This window comes from Xiphophorus maculatus, chromosome 23 (genome assembly GCF_002775205.1).
Source record: "Xiphophorus maculatus strain JP 163 A chromosome 23, X_maculatus-5.0-male, whole genome shotgun sequence".
Classification (NCBI taxonomy): domain Eukaryota; kingdom Metazoa; phylum Chordata; class Actinopteri; order Cyprinodontiformes; family Poeciliidae; genus Xiphophorus; species Xiphophorus maculatus.
In genome coordinates this window covers 17,614,914-17,629,634 of record NC_036465.1, presented here as the reverse complement: position 1 = coordinate 17,629,634, position 14,721 = coordinate 17,614,914, and the positions used below count along the sequence as shown (strand labels likewise).

At 42.8% G+C, this 14,721-nt stretch overlaps 2 protein-coding genes across 3 annotated transcripts; both read left to right on the top strand.

Annotated features, from left to right (window-relative positions):
- Positions 1 to 608: 608 nt before the first annotated feature.
- LOC102232683 (E3 ubiquitin-protein ligase BRE1A-like) lies at positions 609 to 9,160 on the top strand. The gene is made up of 22 exons (XM_005795298.2): positions 609 to 678; positions 985 to 1,165; positions 1,265 to 1,333; positions 1,426 to 1,524; positions 1,618 to 1,765; positions 1,862 to 2,047; positions 2,149 to 2,264; positions 2,948 to 3,094; positions 3,173 to 3,247; positions 3,329 to 3,448; positions 4,569 to 4,748; positions 4,839 to 4,974; positions 5,276 to 5,397; positions 5,472 to 5,628; positions 5,720 to 6,035; positions 6,199 to 6,316; positions 6,454 to 6,603; positions 6,693 to 6,905; positions 7,145 to 7,270; positions 7,390 to 7,530; positions 7,965 to 8,069; positions 8,506 to 9,160. Exons 2-22 carry the CDS (start codon positions 995 to 997, stop codon positions 8,680 to 8,682), a joined length of 3,072 nt encoding a protein of 1,023 aa, XP_005795355.1. The 5' UTR covers positions 609 to 678; positions 985 to 994; the 3' UTR covers positions 8,683 to 9,160.
- Positions 9,161 to 10,132: 972 nt separating this feature from the next.
- LOC102232418 lies at positions 10,133 to 13,713 on the top strand. 2 transcript variants are annotated; one of them, XM_005795297.2, is made up of 4 exons: positions 10,133 to 11,017; positions 11,332 to 11,391; positions 12,875 to 12,977; positions 13,247 to 13,713. In XM_005795297.2, the coding sequence occupies exons 1-4, from the start codon at positions 10,826 to 10,828 to the stop codon at positions 13,597 to 13,599; spliced, it is 708 nt and encodes a 235-aa protein (XP_005795354.1). In that variant the 5' UTR covers positions 10,133 to 10,825; the 3' UTR covers positions 13,600 to 13,713. The 2 variants fall into 2 exon arrangements, with proteins under 2 accessions (XP_005795354.1, XP_023184490.1); XM_023328722.1 differs by lacking the exon at positions 11,332 to 11,391 and having other exon boundaries at positions 10,135 to 11,017.
- Positions 13,714 to 14,721: the final 1,008 nt, after the last annotated feature.

Here is a 14,721-nt window from a genome sequence, read left to right as displayed (position 1 = left end):
TTCCTTACAATTTTCTATGGCATTTTAATGCTATGCATACATAAATAACCAGAGCAAAAAGTGTCCTCTGGTCACCAAAATGTTTAGCATAAGAACTCTTGCAATATCCCAAGGTACCTCAAAAACTGAAATTATGCAGTGAGCCGTCTTGCTGCACTGTAATGTTTTGAACCAATTGTAAATGAAAAAGGTTGTAATAAAAATAACAATAATAAGTTCTAATTACAGTCACAGAAAGACTGCGATTTAACCAAATCACAGGTATAGTGATATCTTTGGTGATATCACTATATCACCAAAGAAATATATTTAAAAAAAAAAGAAAATAGGCCCAAGTTAGGATCCCTGAGGCACCGGGTGGGTGGCTCCATAAGAAATTGCAAAAAACTTGACAAATAGACAAAAGGTAAACGTTTTGTTGTCCTTTAGAATAAATTCTTATTGTTAAAACCCATTTTAAAGAACTGTGTTACAGGACAGGAGGCGCAGCATCAGAAAATATTGAGACTCGTTCAGAGCGCCCTCCTTTACTGGAGATGGCGATAGAGAGCTGATGGCAGGTGAAGGTTGGCCCCGCCCTCCCTCCACAACGTTAACACTTCCGTTTCCGTGAGGGAAGGAGTCGTAACATCAACATTTCCAAACATATTCAGTCAGTTACTGTTAACATTTAAATAGGTAAGGGTTTGGTTATAACATTTGATACAGAACGTGTCGTCAGACGGTCCCAGCAAATCGTCTGTTCAGCTTTAAATCTCTTCAGTTTCCATTGCATCTGCCGTTAGCAGCTAGCTAACATGCAGAGAGAGTTTCAGGCAGCTTCTCCAGAGTCTGAATGTTAAAACAGCGTTGTTTCTCTAAATATAGATTGTTATCACTGTGGAGTATTTGGCTTAAAAATATAAAGTAAAGCAGTATTGTTAAATTGCATCTCCGGTAATTGTTTGCTTCTTTCTTTTTTTTTTTTTTTTTTTTTTTTTGCAGGAGCTAGAAGATGTCAGGGCAGAAGCGTCCTGCTGACCCCAGCGGGCCCTCTTCCTCCGGTGCCCCCCCGGAGAAGCGGAGGGAGCGGGATGGAGAGGACGGAGGTCCCGGTGTGAGCGCCGGAGCCGGAGGGAGCACCGCGGTGGAGACGGTCATCAAACTGGGAGGAGTGTCCAACTCTGTGAGCCTCTCTTTTATGTTCATCTGCAGATAAGATACATTAGAAAACAGAAAGTGTGAAGTTTTCATTATTTTCCGATCTGAATGAAATGTTTTCCAGGAGGAACAAGACATCAAAGCTCTCCAAGCTAAGAATCGGAAGTTGGGAGAATCTCTCGATCAAAGACAGGTACACTCATTTACTTAAGTGAACATTTACAACTCTAGACACCGACAAAGAAAGCTGCACTGTGCTTCATCTGTTGGCCCATTGGCTTGCAGGTGATTGAGGACGAGCTGCGAGAGCGAATTGAGAGACTGGAGACTCGGCAGGCCACAGATGATGCCAGTTTGCTGATTCTCAACAGATATTGGAACCAGGTGAACATTCAGAGAAGGAACATTAAAGAGGAATGGCTTGGGTTAACTTCTATTACATCTAGTAAAAACGTGTCACAACTTACCCTCTTTCAGTTTGATGAGAACATCCGACTCCTCATCAGGCGCTATGACCAAACAAGCAGCGAACCGGAGAAATCGCCAACAGGCGAAGGACGGAGCCTGAAGCCGGAAACTCCAGAACCTGATGGAGATTCAAACCAGGAGCGGGCCAAAGACAGAGGTAGTTATGGATCGGGCACAGGGACAGAAAAAGGCACAGCATGAATATATTAAACAAATACTAAACCAACAATTTCTTTCCCTGTTTTTCACCCAGGTCACCAAGGAGAGACGTCTAACTCCTTTTTGGCGACTCTGGCAAGCAGCACCAGTGAGGAAATGGAGGCTGAGCTCCAGGAGAGGGTGGAGTCGAGCCAGAAGCAGGCCAGTCGTTTGGTGGAGATCTACAAGAACCTGAAGAGCACCTTGGACCAACTGAAAACAGAGCTTGACTCTGGGGGCGGTGAGGGGAAACATGCAGGAGTTTGTCCAAAAAATAAAAAGAGGCAATGATGGTACTGCAACAGAATGAAACTTAATCTGGAAAAAATTGTGTTTTTACAGACGGTGGTTTGAAGCAAGTCGCAATCAAGCTGAACTCCCTCCTGAGCAGGGAGAACGAGCTGCTTCAGCAGCTGACCGAGAACCTGAAACAGAAACACAGTCACATGACCAGCGAGGTACAAACTTCCTTCTTAGTACAAACTTCCTTCTTAGTGGTGGTTCTCCTCAAATCGAGATTAATCAATCCTGCTTTTTTGATTTTTCTAATACGATTGAGATCATTTCACAGAGATGGTACTTTTGATGGCATTATAAGATCATGCCCATGTATATTCTTATGTGGTGTTACTATTTATCCGACTTTTAGAAAGAAAAGTATTTAGTATTTTAATTTTTCCTTGATGAGTGCAGATCAAGGAAAATGTATCGACTTCTTTGATAATATTTATAGTGAACATCTCTGTTCATTTTTTAAAGATAAATAATTAATCTTGAAATTTGTTGCCTGTAAAAATATGTGGGGCATCTCACTAGAAATGCATAAAATGGTAGGATGAATAATATTTGCCGTTTTATAAACTGTATCCCCTTAAAACCTTGGAGAGCAATCTTAAAACAGTTGGATGCTTGTACTGCAGGGATCGGTACTGCAACTTTTACACAGTTATCTGATCCAATGCAGCATCCAGTAAGGTTCTACAGAATGAGAAACTGATCATTTAATTTGGGTATGTGAAAGAACAAACACATGGAAAAGTTGCAGTACACTGGTCCCTGATGACTGGAGCTTGAAGCCTCTCTTGTAAGGAGAGTCCTGTGGGACCTCCTCATCAGTCTTTGCTCTCCTTGTCCTTTGCAGTCTCGGTCTTTGGGTCGTGCGGCTAACAAGGCGGACCAGCGCGTCAGCGAGCTGCAGGCTCGGATTGAAGAGCTCCAGTGGGACATGGAGAAGATCCGCCGTCGAGAGAACAGGCTGAATGCCCACCTGAGCGAAATACTGGAGAGGGTGAGACTGACTTTGTCAGTAACTGGATTAAGATGTATGTTGTAGTTTGCGTTAAACTACAACACTTGTACTGTCCAGGTTAACAGCAAAGGCTACAAAGTGTGTGGCGAGGCCAGCAGCGTGTGTGGAACAATCACTATTAACAAAAGAAAGGTCGGTTTCTTTTCCTCTTTCATTTATTTTTTTCATTTATTTAGTTTCTCAGATTGGTTCACATTTAATTTCTTTAAATAGTTTGAGGAGATGAACAGTGAGTTGGAGGAGAACACAGAGCTTGCAGAAAATCGCCTCGTTGAGCTGCAGAAGCTCCAGCAGGACCTGCAAAACGTCCAGCAAGACAACAACAGCATGAAGGTATTTCCATTGTTGCAGCAACATTTCCAATTCAGACTTCTGCGTTTCAGCATCAGACCTTTGGCTCCACATTTAAAGCTGAACAAAACCCAGCAACTGCATCAACTCAAGCTCAAAGGCACTTTGTTATGATGCTCAAGATACTAAATGGACCTCTGCTGGCTGACATTTGTATCCAGTCTACAATGCCTTGAAAAAGTATTCGTACTTAAGTTTTTCAAATTTTTCACATTACTATCACAAATTATAACCACAAAAATATTTTTTTTCAACATTTGACTGTGACAGGTTACCAAAAAGGACACAATTGTGAAAGAAAATTGTATAAAATTCTTAATGTATTAGCACTAAAAATCTGTTTTGTGTTTTTATTCCGCTTTCCACAAATAGAGATTGAAATGTTTTCTTATTGTTTGCAAAAGAGGCCAAGCTCAGTCAGACTGGATGGAAAGCCAGTCTGTGCAGCTGTGTACAGCAGTGTTCAGGTTTCACTGTAGAATCTCGATTAGATCCAGATTTAGACTTTGACTAGACCAAGCTAACACATGAACATGCTTTGATTTAAACCCTATGAGTGTAGCTCTGGCTGCATGTTTAAGATTGGTAAACCTTCTCCTGAATCTCAAGTCTATTACTGACTCTTACAGGGTTACTTCCAGTATTAGCCGGTATTTATTCTGACAGCATGATGCTGCCACCATGTGTCACTGTAAGACTGAGAAGTGTCCTGGGAGACTTTCAAGCATTGGGATATTGTTACAAAACCTATCTGTGTTTTAAATTTCTCCATAACATTATCCCTGCACACTCTGGTGTTCTCTTTGGTCTTGGTGTTGCTAATGTTCTCTAACAAACCCCTGAGGTCTTAAGAGAACAATTACTGAGACTAAATTACTCACTTTGTCTTTATACTTCATGTTATTTCGTATTAGATTCAGTTGCACTGGGTTTTATTGAGACGTTGAGAGTAAAGCTGGCTTCAAACTTTGAAGCCCATAAAACTTGTTCTTTTAACTTCAGTGTTGCATTATTTTGTTTAAATTTGTAGCCTGACAAGATATTCAAAGGACTTCAATTTTTCTACGTCATTTCAACTTATTTTCTTTGTCTTCGTTGCCAGACGGAGCTGCTGAGTCGAGCTGAAGGTTTGGTCAAAGAGTCCTCAGAGTACCGCTGTCTGCAGTCTCAGTTCTCTGTGCTCTACAACGAGTCCCTGACCCTCAAGGCCCAGTTAGACGAAACCCGGGCTCGCCTCAACACTACCAGGACGGCGCGCCTTCGACAGCTGGAGCACATGGAGGTGGGTTAGGTTGGCGTGTGTGTGCTCATGTCGGGGTTTAAATGCGTCTCTGTCTTAACCTCTGCTCACTTTCATCGTGTCTTTGTGCAGAATGATGAGGTGGCCCTGCAGAGGAAGGTCCGTACTGAAGTGTTTCAGCTGGAAGACACGCTGGCTCAGGTCAAGAAGGAGTACGAGATGCTGCGCATCGAATTTGAACAGACTCTGGCAGCCAATGAGCAAGCAGGTAATCCACCTCAACAAATGGACCTCAAGTTTTAAATCCAAGATTAAATTACTATGCACCCCTGAGCAATATATTGGTGTTCCACAAACACTATAGACAGTTAATGGCCTGGTTTTATTAAATAAAGTGTGTTGTTCTTTCAGCAAATTCTTTTTTATAATTCTGCATTCTCCAGTTAAATTAGTTGATTATTTCAATAATCGATTCATCATGATTAATCTGATTAATTGTTTCAGCTCTACTTTTTTTTTTTTGTTTTACCGGTTCATCTCCTCATTTTAAATCGCACCTTTTCTCTTAGGTCCCATCAACAGGGAGATGCGTCACCTTATAAGCACGCTGCAAACACACAACCAGCAGCTGAAAGGAGAGGTGGTGAAGTACAAGTTGAGACTGAGAGAGACGCAAGCTGAGCTCCACCAGGTAGGTCAGAACGGGACAGAGTTAGAAACTACGAGGTGAAACACACAAACTAAAGATGCCTCCTTGTTGTGTAGATCCGCGCCTCAAAGGGCAGCGCCATCCTCCAGTCGCAGTCGAGCACAGAGATGGACGTGAAGGACGAGATGACCTCTCCTTCCACCCCAGCTGTTTCTGGAGAACCTGTGGTCAAAATAGAGCCAGATAACGGCTCGTCCACACCCAGCAGCACTGGTAAATAACCTTAGTTTATTTTTACAGTCACAGTGGTTTCATTTTACTGGATTGTCATTGATCATTTGGATCCACTTTGTCCTCCTGAAAGGAATTTCACTGAAAACAGAGCCCGGCGTTGAACCGGATGCAAACATAAAGGAAGAGGAAAAAGATGAGAAAAAAGAGAAGGAGGAAAAGAAAGAAAAAGACATTATAAAGAAAGAGGAGAAAGACAGAGAGAGAGAAAAGGAGAAGGAGAGAGAGCGGCCGACCCGGAGCAGCAGCAGCAGCGGGGTGAAGGAGGAAAGGGAGAAGCCGGGCGTCAGCAGCCAGCCGGAGGAGACGGGCGGAGATCGGCTCGCTGTGATCGGAGGGTCCAAGAGGAAAGAGATGGAGCAGCTGAAGATTGTCCGAGCAGAACTAAAGTACGTTTGGAAAGTTATATTTACCATCCATCTTGTGTTGGACCTTTTAATGACTTTGTAAATCAGCATCTAGAAAGGCTTTGTTTTATGCAAAATTCCGACTGTAGCTGGATTTTTTGTGAAACTTAAAATTTCTTCCCAATATGCATTTGTGACTTTGTAGGAAAGCCCAGGAGTCCCAGAGAGAGATGAAGCTGCTGCTGGACATGTATCGATCGGCACCAAAGGAGCAGAGAGACAAAGTCCAGCTCATGGCTGCAGAGAAAAAGACCAAGTCAGAGGTGATCATAGGCCTTGATCTGTTTTAATTGTTGTAAAGCATTTTTACCAGTTAGTCTGGATATTTTTCATAGTTTTACAAAAAAAAAAGAAGCGTTTGTTGAATGTGATGCGACAATACATCTCCTCTTTGTTGCAGGCAGAGGAGCTTCGGCAGAGGCTGCGGGAGCTGGAGGAGAGGGAGAGAAGAGAGGGCAAGAAAATGGCGGATGAAGAAGCTCTGAGAAAAATCCGTTCAGTAGAAGAACAGATAGACATCCTCAACAAAAAGCTGTCCATCGCCAAACAGGTCTGAGCTCCACCAGGTCGTTTACATTTACGAGCTTTCTGCTCGGTTCTCTTTTCGTCTGTCTCACTTCTCCCTGCAAAACCCTTCAGGAGGAAGACGCGCTGCTGAGCGAGATGGACGTGACGGGCCAGGCCTTCGAGGACATGCAGGAACAAAATATCCGCCTCATGCAGCAGCTCCGAGAAAAAGACGACGCCAACTTCAAGCTGATGAGCGAGCGGATCAAGTCCAACCAGATCCACAAGCTTCTGAAGGAGGAAAAGGAAGAGCTTGCCGACCAACTCCTCACCTTAAAAACTCAGGTGCAACATGAGGCCACACCTCAATATCTCATTTCAAATAAAACGATGCTTTTGTTTATATTATATTTGTTATATTATATAGTAAGGCAGTGAAGGCCTAGTTAGTCCCTAATAGTCTACTATTCACAAATTATTATGAAATCAATTTACTGTTGTCTTTTTCATTTGGTTTTAACTTAAATCATGTTTGAGGGTTATTAGATTCTTTCGGACTTATTTGTTATGGTTGTGATTGACAGGTGGATGCACAGCTGCAGGTGGTCAGGAAGCTGGAGGAGAAGGAGCGCCTCCTGCAGGGCACAATTAGTACTGCGGAGAGGGAGCTGGCTTTGCGAACACAAGCTTTGGACATGAACAAACGAAAGGTAACATGTTGATCAGAAACTTAATCCTTTTAAACTGTGGAGAAATTAAACATTTTAATAAATCCTGGTTTTAAAAAAAAGCCCGAGTTTAAGTTGAATGACGTTTGTTGGGGCTGCAGGCTCAGGAGTCTGTGCTGCTGTCAGAGGAGCTGCGAGCGCAGCTGGAGCAGGTTCAGCAGAAGCTGAAGCTGGTCAGAGAGGAGGTGGTCGAGAACAGCATCTCCAGAGAAAAAGAGTCCTTCAACGCCCGGCGAGCGCAGGTAGCAACACACACAGAGGCTAAACCTGCATTCAGTCTGTCATTGTCTTTATTAAAAATGATTAAATTAATAAAAACATGAAGTTTTTATTTTAATATTGTTACTACTGGAACTGGATGATGACAAGTAACTAGATTATTTCAAAAATAAAGTCCAGCATTAATTATAATGAGAAGCTTTTGTTGGGGTAGGATTATATGGGTTTAAAACTGATCCAAATATCTACTATTTAATTTAACGATGTTTAAAAAAAAAAAAAAAGAAGTATTAAAAAAATCCCTATATTTGACTATAGATCTAAGTCAGTTTCAGGTTGAGCCTGAAAATGACAAATGATGATAAGCTCTTCTTTTATACCAGAAGATGAAGGTCATTTAGCGCCTCACTTTGTGGTAGATTTTTTGTTTTTCCCCTCACAGTTGATTGTTTTTCAGGAGGACATCTCCAAGCTAAGGAGAAAGATTGAAAAAGCCAAGAAACCAGCTGAGAAGATCAGCAACGGAGACGAAATCCTGAACGAAGAAATTAATGAGTACAAGGTACGTGCAAGAGACATAAAAAATAGAAAGCTTACATTTATTACAATCTTGTGCTTGAATAAAACATGTGACATAAAAACAGATGAATAGCCTTCAAGTTAAATTTCTGAAGTTGCTAATGTAACTTGTTTTTGTTTTTCATAACACCAGCCACATTTTGAAATACTTTAATATTTTGACTCTAATAGCAGCGTCATGGTCAGATTTTCCTAACATTTGTCTGTAAATGAGTCAGTAGTTTTGTGTAATTATGACAAGTCTGAATGACTTGTGAAAGCCTTGTTTACAAGATTTATGAGTCAGCTAAAACAACAAAGCCCTAGCTGCTTTACAAACTTGCATGCCTTCATTTTTAAACCACTCAGCCAAGAACCTTAATGGCCTCCATGTTTACTGTTGAAGACATTTCCTCCTCTTCTTCCCTTTCCTCCTCCAGGCTCGTCTAACGTGCCCGTGCTGCAACTCCCGGGTGAAGGACGCCGTCCTGACAAAATGCTTCCACGTCTTCTGCTTCGAGTGCGTCAAGACGCGCTACGACACTCGGCAGAGGAAGTGCCCCAAGTGCAACGCCGCCTTCGGGGCGAATGACTTCCATCGCATTTACATCGGCTAAATCCACCAACTCTGCCCTCCTCCAGTCGGGATGAATAGGAGCCGTTGCCTGAAGCAAGAGTCAGCACTGCAATCATGTGGTCCATCCTTTCACAGGATATTAAGTGCAGCCACAGGATGATTTCAGTGATGCTCCAAGTGGAAGACTTTATTAAAAGGTTTTATTCCCCCCACAATGACTTAAACATTCCCATCCAATATCCACTACTACGCTGATGTTCCCTGGTGCAGAAGGAATGGTTTTATACTGAGTGTCTGTTTGCTTTTAAAAACAGCATGTGAAAGCAGTAGATGAAAAACTGCAGTGAAAAAAGAACATTTCTCTTAGTGTTGTTTATATGAAGTGTCTCTGTTGTACATTTCTTCTTTTTTTATTAGAAATTATCATTTTCCTGATTCTGAATTCTTTAACATGTCCCCTTGTTGTTGCTGTGGTGTATTTTGATGTTCAGCCAGTTATTAAACTGCTATGAAATGTGTGCCGCTGATTCCAGCTCCTAACTTTCCGCAGCGTAGCTTACACTCTACAGTGGGCAGCTTATCCGAAGCAGAGTGTATTTGTGGATGTGTGCTTGCATAGAAGCCATTTCATCAAAGGGGGATGGGAGATGGGTATTATGCAAGATCGTTTTTGAGTTGTATATGTCATGATAGTACTCCTGCATGTGTGAGAAATCCTCACATCTCCCATGGCAGCCATCTGGGGGTGCCTAAATGCGCTGCTAATCTCACAGAGCACCTCTTTCCCTGGGACTCTCCCGCTCAGCTCCTCCAGACTAGCAGCAGTTAGCAAACACCCGGTGGAACTGCACATCTGGTGATGTCATCGTGTGAACTACTTCTCAGTGCAAAGCTAAGAAGAACGGTTGTAAACAGCATAATGAGAAGCCTTGTCATGAGGATACTCTGAAGGCTGAAAAGAGTAGGAGCTTCTTAAAGAGACAGAGGCCCAATTTCAAGGTGTCAGTTTTCTTCTAAAGTTATGTTTAAAACAGACTGGATTTTCATAAGAACTGAAGGTAAAGTAGTTGCTTGATTGTTCTGGAAAATGACACTATATGCTGGGAAAATGGGCAACGTCACCTACTGGCCAATCAGTGTAGGGTCGCAAAATGATCAATCCTGTAATGAGTTAGTGGTTGAATTAATACTGTTATTTAACACGTTAAAACGTTTATTATATGTTATGACTACTTTGTACCCAAAAACATCCTTGTTTGTGAATGAATACATTTCTCTCACTTTCTATAGTCTGTCGTGGCGTTAGAAGTGCAGCACGTGGCAAAAAGACTTCAAAGGAAGATAGTGGAGCTATCACTTCCTGATCACACAAGAGCGAGATGGAGCCTAAATCTATGAGCAGTCCTCACATTTGACTGTGTGTGTGTTAAACAACAAGTCCCAGTGTGCAAATCTCTATTTATCCCTGTGCTGCAGAGCTCTCCTCCCCCTTTTCCTCCTCCTCCTCCTCCCTGAAGATCCAGGCGTGTTTTCTCGTTGGAAACAGTCGTTAGAATCGCTTGAAGGAAGGGAGTGGAGCTCAGGAAGGTGTTTCTTTTATCCGTGAAGATTTGAGCAACATAATCCATCACAGTTAACCGTTTAATGCAAGAACAGGGACACAAGGAGCTGAAGCCGAAATAAGAAGCTTTAGGTTCACTCGGGTTCGCCGCGTCACTCCCGTTTTCTCATAAATCTCCCAACGAAAGGAAGCCTTTTCACGTATTTCCGCTGTATTCTTCTGTTTTCCTGTATGAACCGCTGCGTCCTGACTGCAGATCGTGTGCTCGGACACCCTGCTGGAAGCCTTTCAACGCCAAATATAGCCGCTGTTAATGCAGGATCGCTCTGGATCAGATTCTGGCAGCGCCGCCAAACATAATTGGCTGGATAATTTGAGATCCTGAGGGGATTTTGTCTGATTTTGCTGATCACTTGATGATCAGGACCGTGTTTTCTCACGTTTTCCCGCTCGAGATGCACGTTTGAAGCCCGCTCAGACTGCTCCCCACAGAAGCCATTTTTAATTAAGCGTTTGATTTCCGAGCCTGCCTAAAGCTCCCCGAGCTGCAGCGCAAAAACCTGTGCGCGCACATCTTGGCACGCCGCTTCCACACCCATCCCCATTGTTCTCCGACGGGGCCATGGCTCGGGTTTGGTTTTCTGTAGCTACGCTGGTTGTCGGCGTGTCGCTGTGCTGGGCCGGGGGCCAGCAGGCCAAGGCGGAGAGCCCGCCGGTGGTCACCCTGCGCACCGTCATCACGGGAACCTGCCAGGAGATCCAGCGGTACGCGGAGTCGGTGGTGGGAGCAGGAGTGATCCGCTCCGCTGCTGAGGTACAGGAGGAGCCGCAACACACCATTATACACTCTCTTTTTTTTTTCTCTCTCTATTCGCAAATGCTTGTTTTTTCTTTCGTTCTTAATAACTCAGCTGTAATATTCTTGATAAAACAAACCCTGATTTACTAATTTTCAGCTGTCACTTTTTCTCTTCATCCTTCACGCTCATCCCTCTCTCCGTGCTCCCTCAACTTCCTAATCCTTCTCCTGATCCCCTCAACCTCCATATGACCCATTTGCCCATGCACTCACATAAACTCCCACATCATGACCCTACCCCCACCATGCTGTGGCTCCCTTCTCTTCAGAGTGCTGTGTTGTATCTTGAATCAATGATGGGTCAGGAGAACGTCCAAACCTTGGCTATGGTAAGAAAACTCCTAAACACTCCACCGTGGCATGGTTCCGACTTTGTAAGTGGTGCCACCAAGGGGGGGTCAGGTGGCAAAGGTCAATCCTGTGAATTTGCTGGTTGTCTGGACGTCATACTGACTAAATATTTGTCAAGCACGTATTTAAGAGAGGGAAGTGTAAGCTTAGCTAATTTTCAATAATTATTTTTTGTTGCTTTTTTTTTCATGGAGCCATTTTTAAATGTCTACTACTTCTGTCTACGCTTTCAAATTAAATATGATCTCATAGTTAGGGTTTGAAATAGGAAGATTTGGAGTATTTAGGCACACATACGTTTGTGGGCTTTGAGATTTTTTTTTTTTTTTTCTAAATTTCTCTAAACTGTTTTAATAAAACAACTAAAACTCTGCCAGGGCGTTTAAGTCCATTGCAGCTTCTCACAAGACTCTGGGGCCGCCACTGAAACTTTGGAGCTGGCCAGTTTAGCTTAGCCCATGCAACACCTGTAGTTGAAGCAAAATAACCTCTGTGAAGTCATCACCGCCTCATTTGCAATATCTGCATGCGAGCATGCAGCCTCGCTCCCTGCTGCGTGAAGATAAGATTTTTGTTTTTATGTGTCGCTAGATGATAAGTTGCTCACTGTGACTCAGTTGGCAGATCTCAGAATGTAAAAATGCAGGGTGTATGCGCACACAATCCCTGGCATGGAAATTGCCTCGTTATGCAACCAAGAACGGCAACAATAACAAAAAAAAAAAGAAGCTAAACAACGTCTCTCCAACTGAACCTGGAAAAGCGAAGGTTTTGAGTAATAATAGCAAACACAACAGCTCTGCATGCAGCTCTGACTCAGCACAAGTAAACATAATGTAGCAGAGAAATTTCAAGGTCTGACAGATAAAGTTACTGTATTTAATTCAAGCCTTTCTGTTCCGTCTCACATCAGCTTTTGATATATTATTAATATCATACATTGTGTCCTTTTGTTGATTATAAAACCTTCCTCTGGAGTTTGCACAAGCATTCCTCAGACATTACAGCTACAGTGTCATCTATCTTCCCATGCAGCCCACTGTAAAGCCACACTATTAAGTGTCAGATGTTAGGACTTACACTGTGGACGGTCCATGTGTTACTGTGCAATGCAACAGGTGCAGATAAGACCCCCCCTCACACTCTCAGTCCATCTGACTGGGATACCCTTGAGCTTACAGGATAGGACTGTGCTGCATCTGATTCTGGTGTTGTGAGGAGACACTGTATATGAATAGAGAGGGATCCTATCATGAGGAGCAGCACCTCAAGGCCTCTTGCTTTATGGGCTCGTGCCAACTCCTGCTGTAAATCTCTGTCTCTGCATGATAAACGACTCTATGGCTGGCTGTATCTTCTCTTTGTTTTGCCCCTGCTTGATCAGAATGTTGTCCATCGTCTTTGCTGCAAAAGCATGCCTCTCACTCTTTCCCTTCTCTCTCCTTCCCGTCTCCACCATAGTTTCTGTCAACCGCAATCCGATTCTTGGCTGAGGGAGCAGCCAGCGGCCTGAACGTCATCGCCGTTTACGTCACCGAGATCCTCAGAGTCACAGGATTTGACGGTGGGTACCAGGATTGTTTGCAGCTGAGACACTGGGTCTGTGTTTAGACTCTGCTGCTTTCTCAGTTTTGGTGTATCGCTGATTACATTTTGCATGTTGAAGTGTGATAAGTTTCTGCGCCAATCAGAGTAGAGCTTAAGAGAAAATATGCAGCTGGACTTGTGGGCAGTCTGGCTGCCACACCTTTTTAGGTGTGAGTGTTGGTTCTGGCCTGCTTTCTCCAGAACAAATAAATAGCAAACCCTAAACCGGATTTCTTGTCTTCACAGTTGCAACGTTGCCACGCTTCACGCCGGAGGGCGTGACCGCCGTTGCCCAGTGGGGTCTGGTGGGCCTCATCGCCTACTGGAGTCTGACCATCCTTCTCCGTTTGCTGATTGGCGTCTTCAAGCAGCTGTTTTGGGTTGTGAAAACGGTTTTGGCTCTCTGGCTTTTCGGACTGATCGTGACTGACAAGCACGCCTCCGCAGAGACGACAGCGATTCGAGTGGGAGTCCTGGTGCTGGTGGTCGCCCTGCTGACTCTGTTCACTTCAAGCTCCGAGAAGACTTCTGGTTTGGAGAGCCGGCTTAACAAACTGGAGGGGCGGCTGAGGGCAGTAGAGAAGAGGAAAGAGGAGTAGAGTGGGGCGAAGATTGACGCTCATGCTGGTGGGGAGAAGTGGCAACGTTTAATGATTTCTACATTTGTGACAACTTTGAAAAATAAAGTTATCTCTGAGATTTTTAATCAAAAATGTCCCTTTTTCTACTTTCAGACAGGAAATTGAGTTACAGAAATATTAGAAATATAGACATTATAGAACCTATCCACGTCTCAAAGTTAGAGGGAAACAAACTTGGAATGCAAGAGGTAACTTAAAGATGAACTACAAGTGAAGTGCAGCAATGATAATGTCAGGAATTACAGTACTTTGTATGTTATTGAGTATATTTTAAAGATGACTTAAGACCAATTCATAAACCATGATTCAAAGTGTTATAAGAGTTAAAAAGAAAAATATAACTTAAACATTAAAAACATAATTGTGCATTTTAGAGACATGGCCAAATGCAAACTACAAAGAAATGAAGATAAAAGAATGAAATGAAAGAGCAATCCTTGACTTTTAGCAGAAACTTGCAGTAAACAGAAATGTATTCAGTCAAAACTTAGAGATCATTCAGCTTTTCAGGAAGTTCATTCCACAATTAGCTCCAGCAGATTAAAGGAGTAATGTGTCTGGAAGTATTGTCAAGGAAGTGGTGTGCTAATTTATTAATATACATTAAATGTCAAACTTTAATTATGCTCATTCCTATCTCAGGGTGAAATGTGACGCACGCAAAGCAGTCAGTTGAGCTGGACACAGATGCGATGAGTGTACCGCTTTCTTTTTCTCCACTGGAGTCGGATGCAAAAGTTACAATTTTATTGGCCTCAATTTTGTCTAAATAGAGCAACCAATCAACAGCATACCCTTTCCCGCTACATCTTCTGTGGTTGCCACCAGAATAATGTTTAAAATGTATCTTTTAGATTAAATTAGAAAACAAATAAAATGTAAGTTATTTCATAGATGTAGTTACATTTGCTTTAACAGAATTGTGAGGAATAGACACAATGGATCAAATAGAAACTTCTCAGGACTTTATTTTGCCTGAAGAAAAGCGTGCACACATCTTCTAGTTTTAGAAGATTTTTTTTTTTACACTATAAACTGACAAATTTAAATATCTGCAAATGGAACTAAAACGTCTTAAAT

What these genes read in the sequence shown, in the direction of transcription:
- LOC102232418 (XM_005795297.2), top strand. Translation starts at nt 10,826, where the DNA reads ATGGCTCGGGTTTGGTTTTCTGTAGCTACGCTGGTTGTCGGCGTGTCG. An exon ending in TGATCCGCTCCGCTGCTGAG is followed by an intron (nt 11,018 to 11,331) that starts GTACAGGAGGAG and finishes CCTTCTCTTCAG; the next exon opens with AGTGCTGTGTTGTATCTTGA. An exon ending in CAGAGTCACAGGATTTGACG is followed by an intron (nt 12,978 to 13,246) that starts GTGGGTACCAGG and finishes TTGTCTTCACAG; the next exon opens with TTGCAACGTTGCCACGCTTC.
- LOC102232683 (XM_005795298.2), top strand. Translation starts at nt 995, where the DNA reads ATGTCAGGGCAGAAGCGTCCTGCTGACCCCAGCGGGCCCTCTTCCTCC. An exon ending in CGCAAGCTGAGCTCCACCAG is followed by an intron (nt 5,398 to 5,471) that starts GTAGGTCAGAAC and finishes CTTGTTGTGTAG; the next exon opens with ATCCGCGCCTCAAAGGGCAG. An exon ending in ATTGTCCGAGCAGAACTAAA is followed by an intron (nt 6,036 to 6,198) that starts GTACGTTTGGAA and finishes GTGACTTTGTAG; the next exon opens with GAAAGCCCAGGAGTCCCAGA.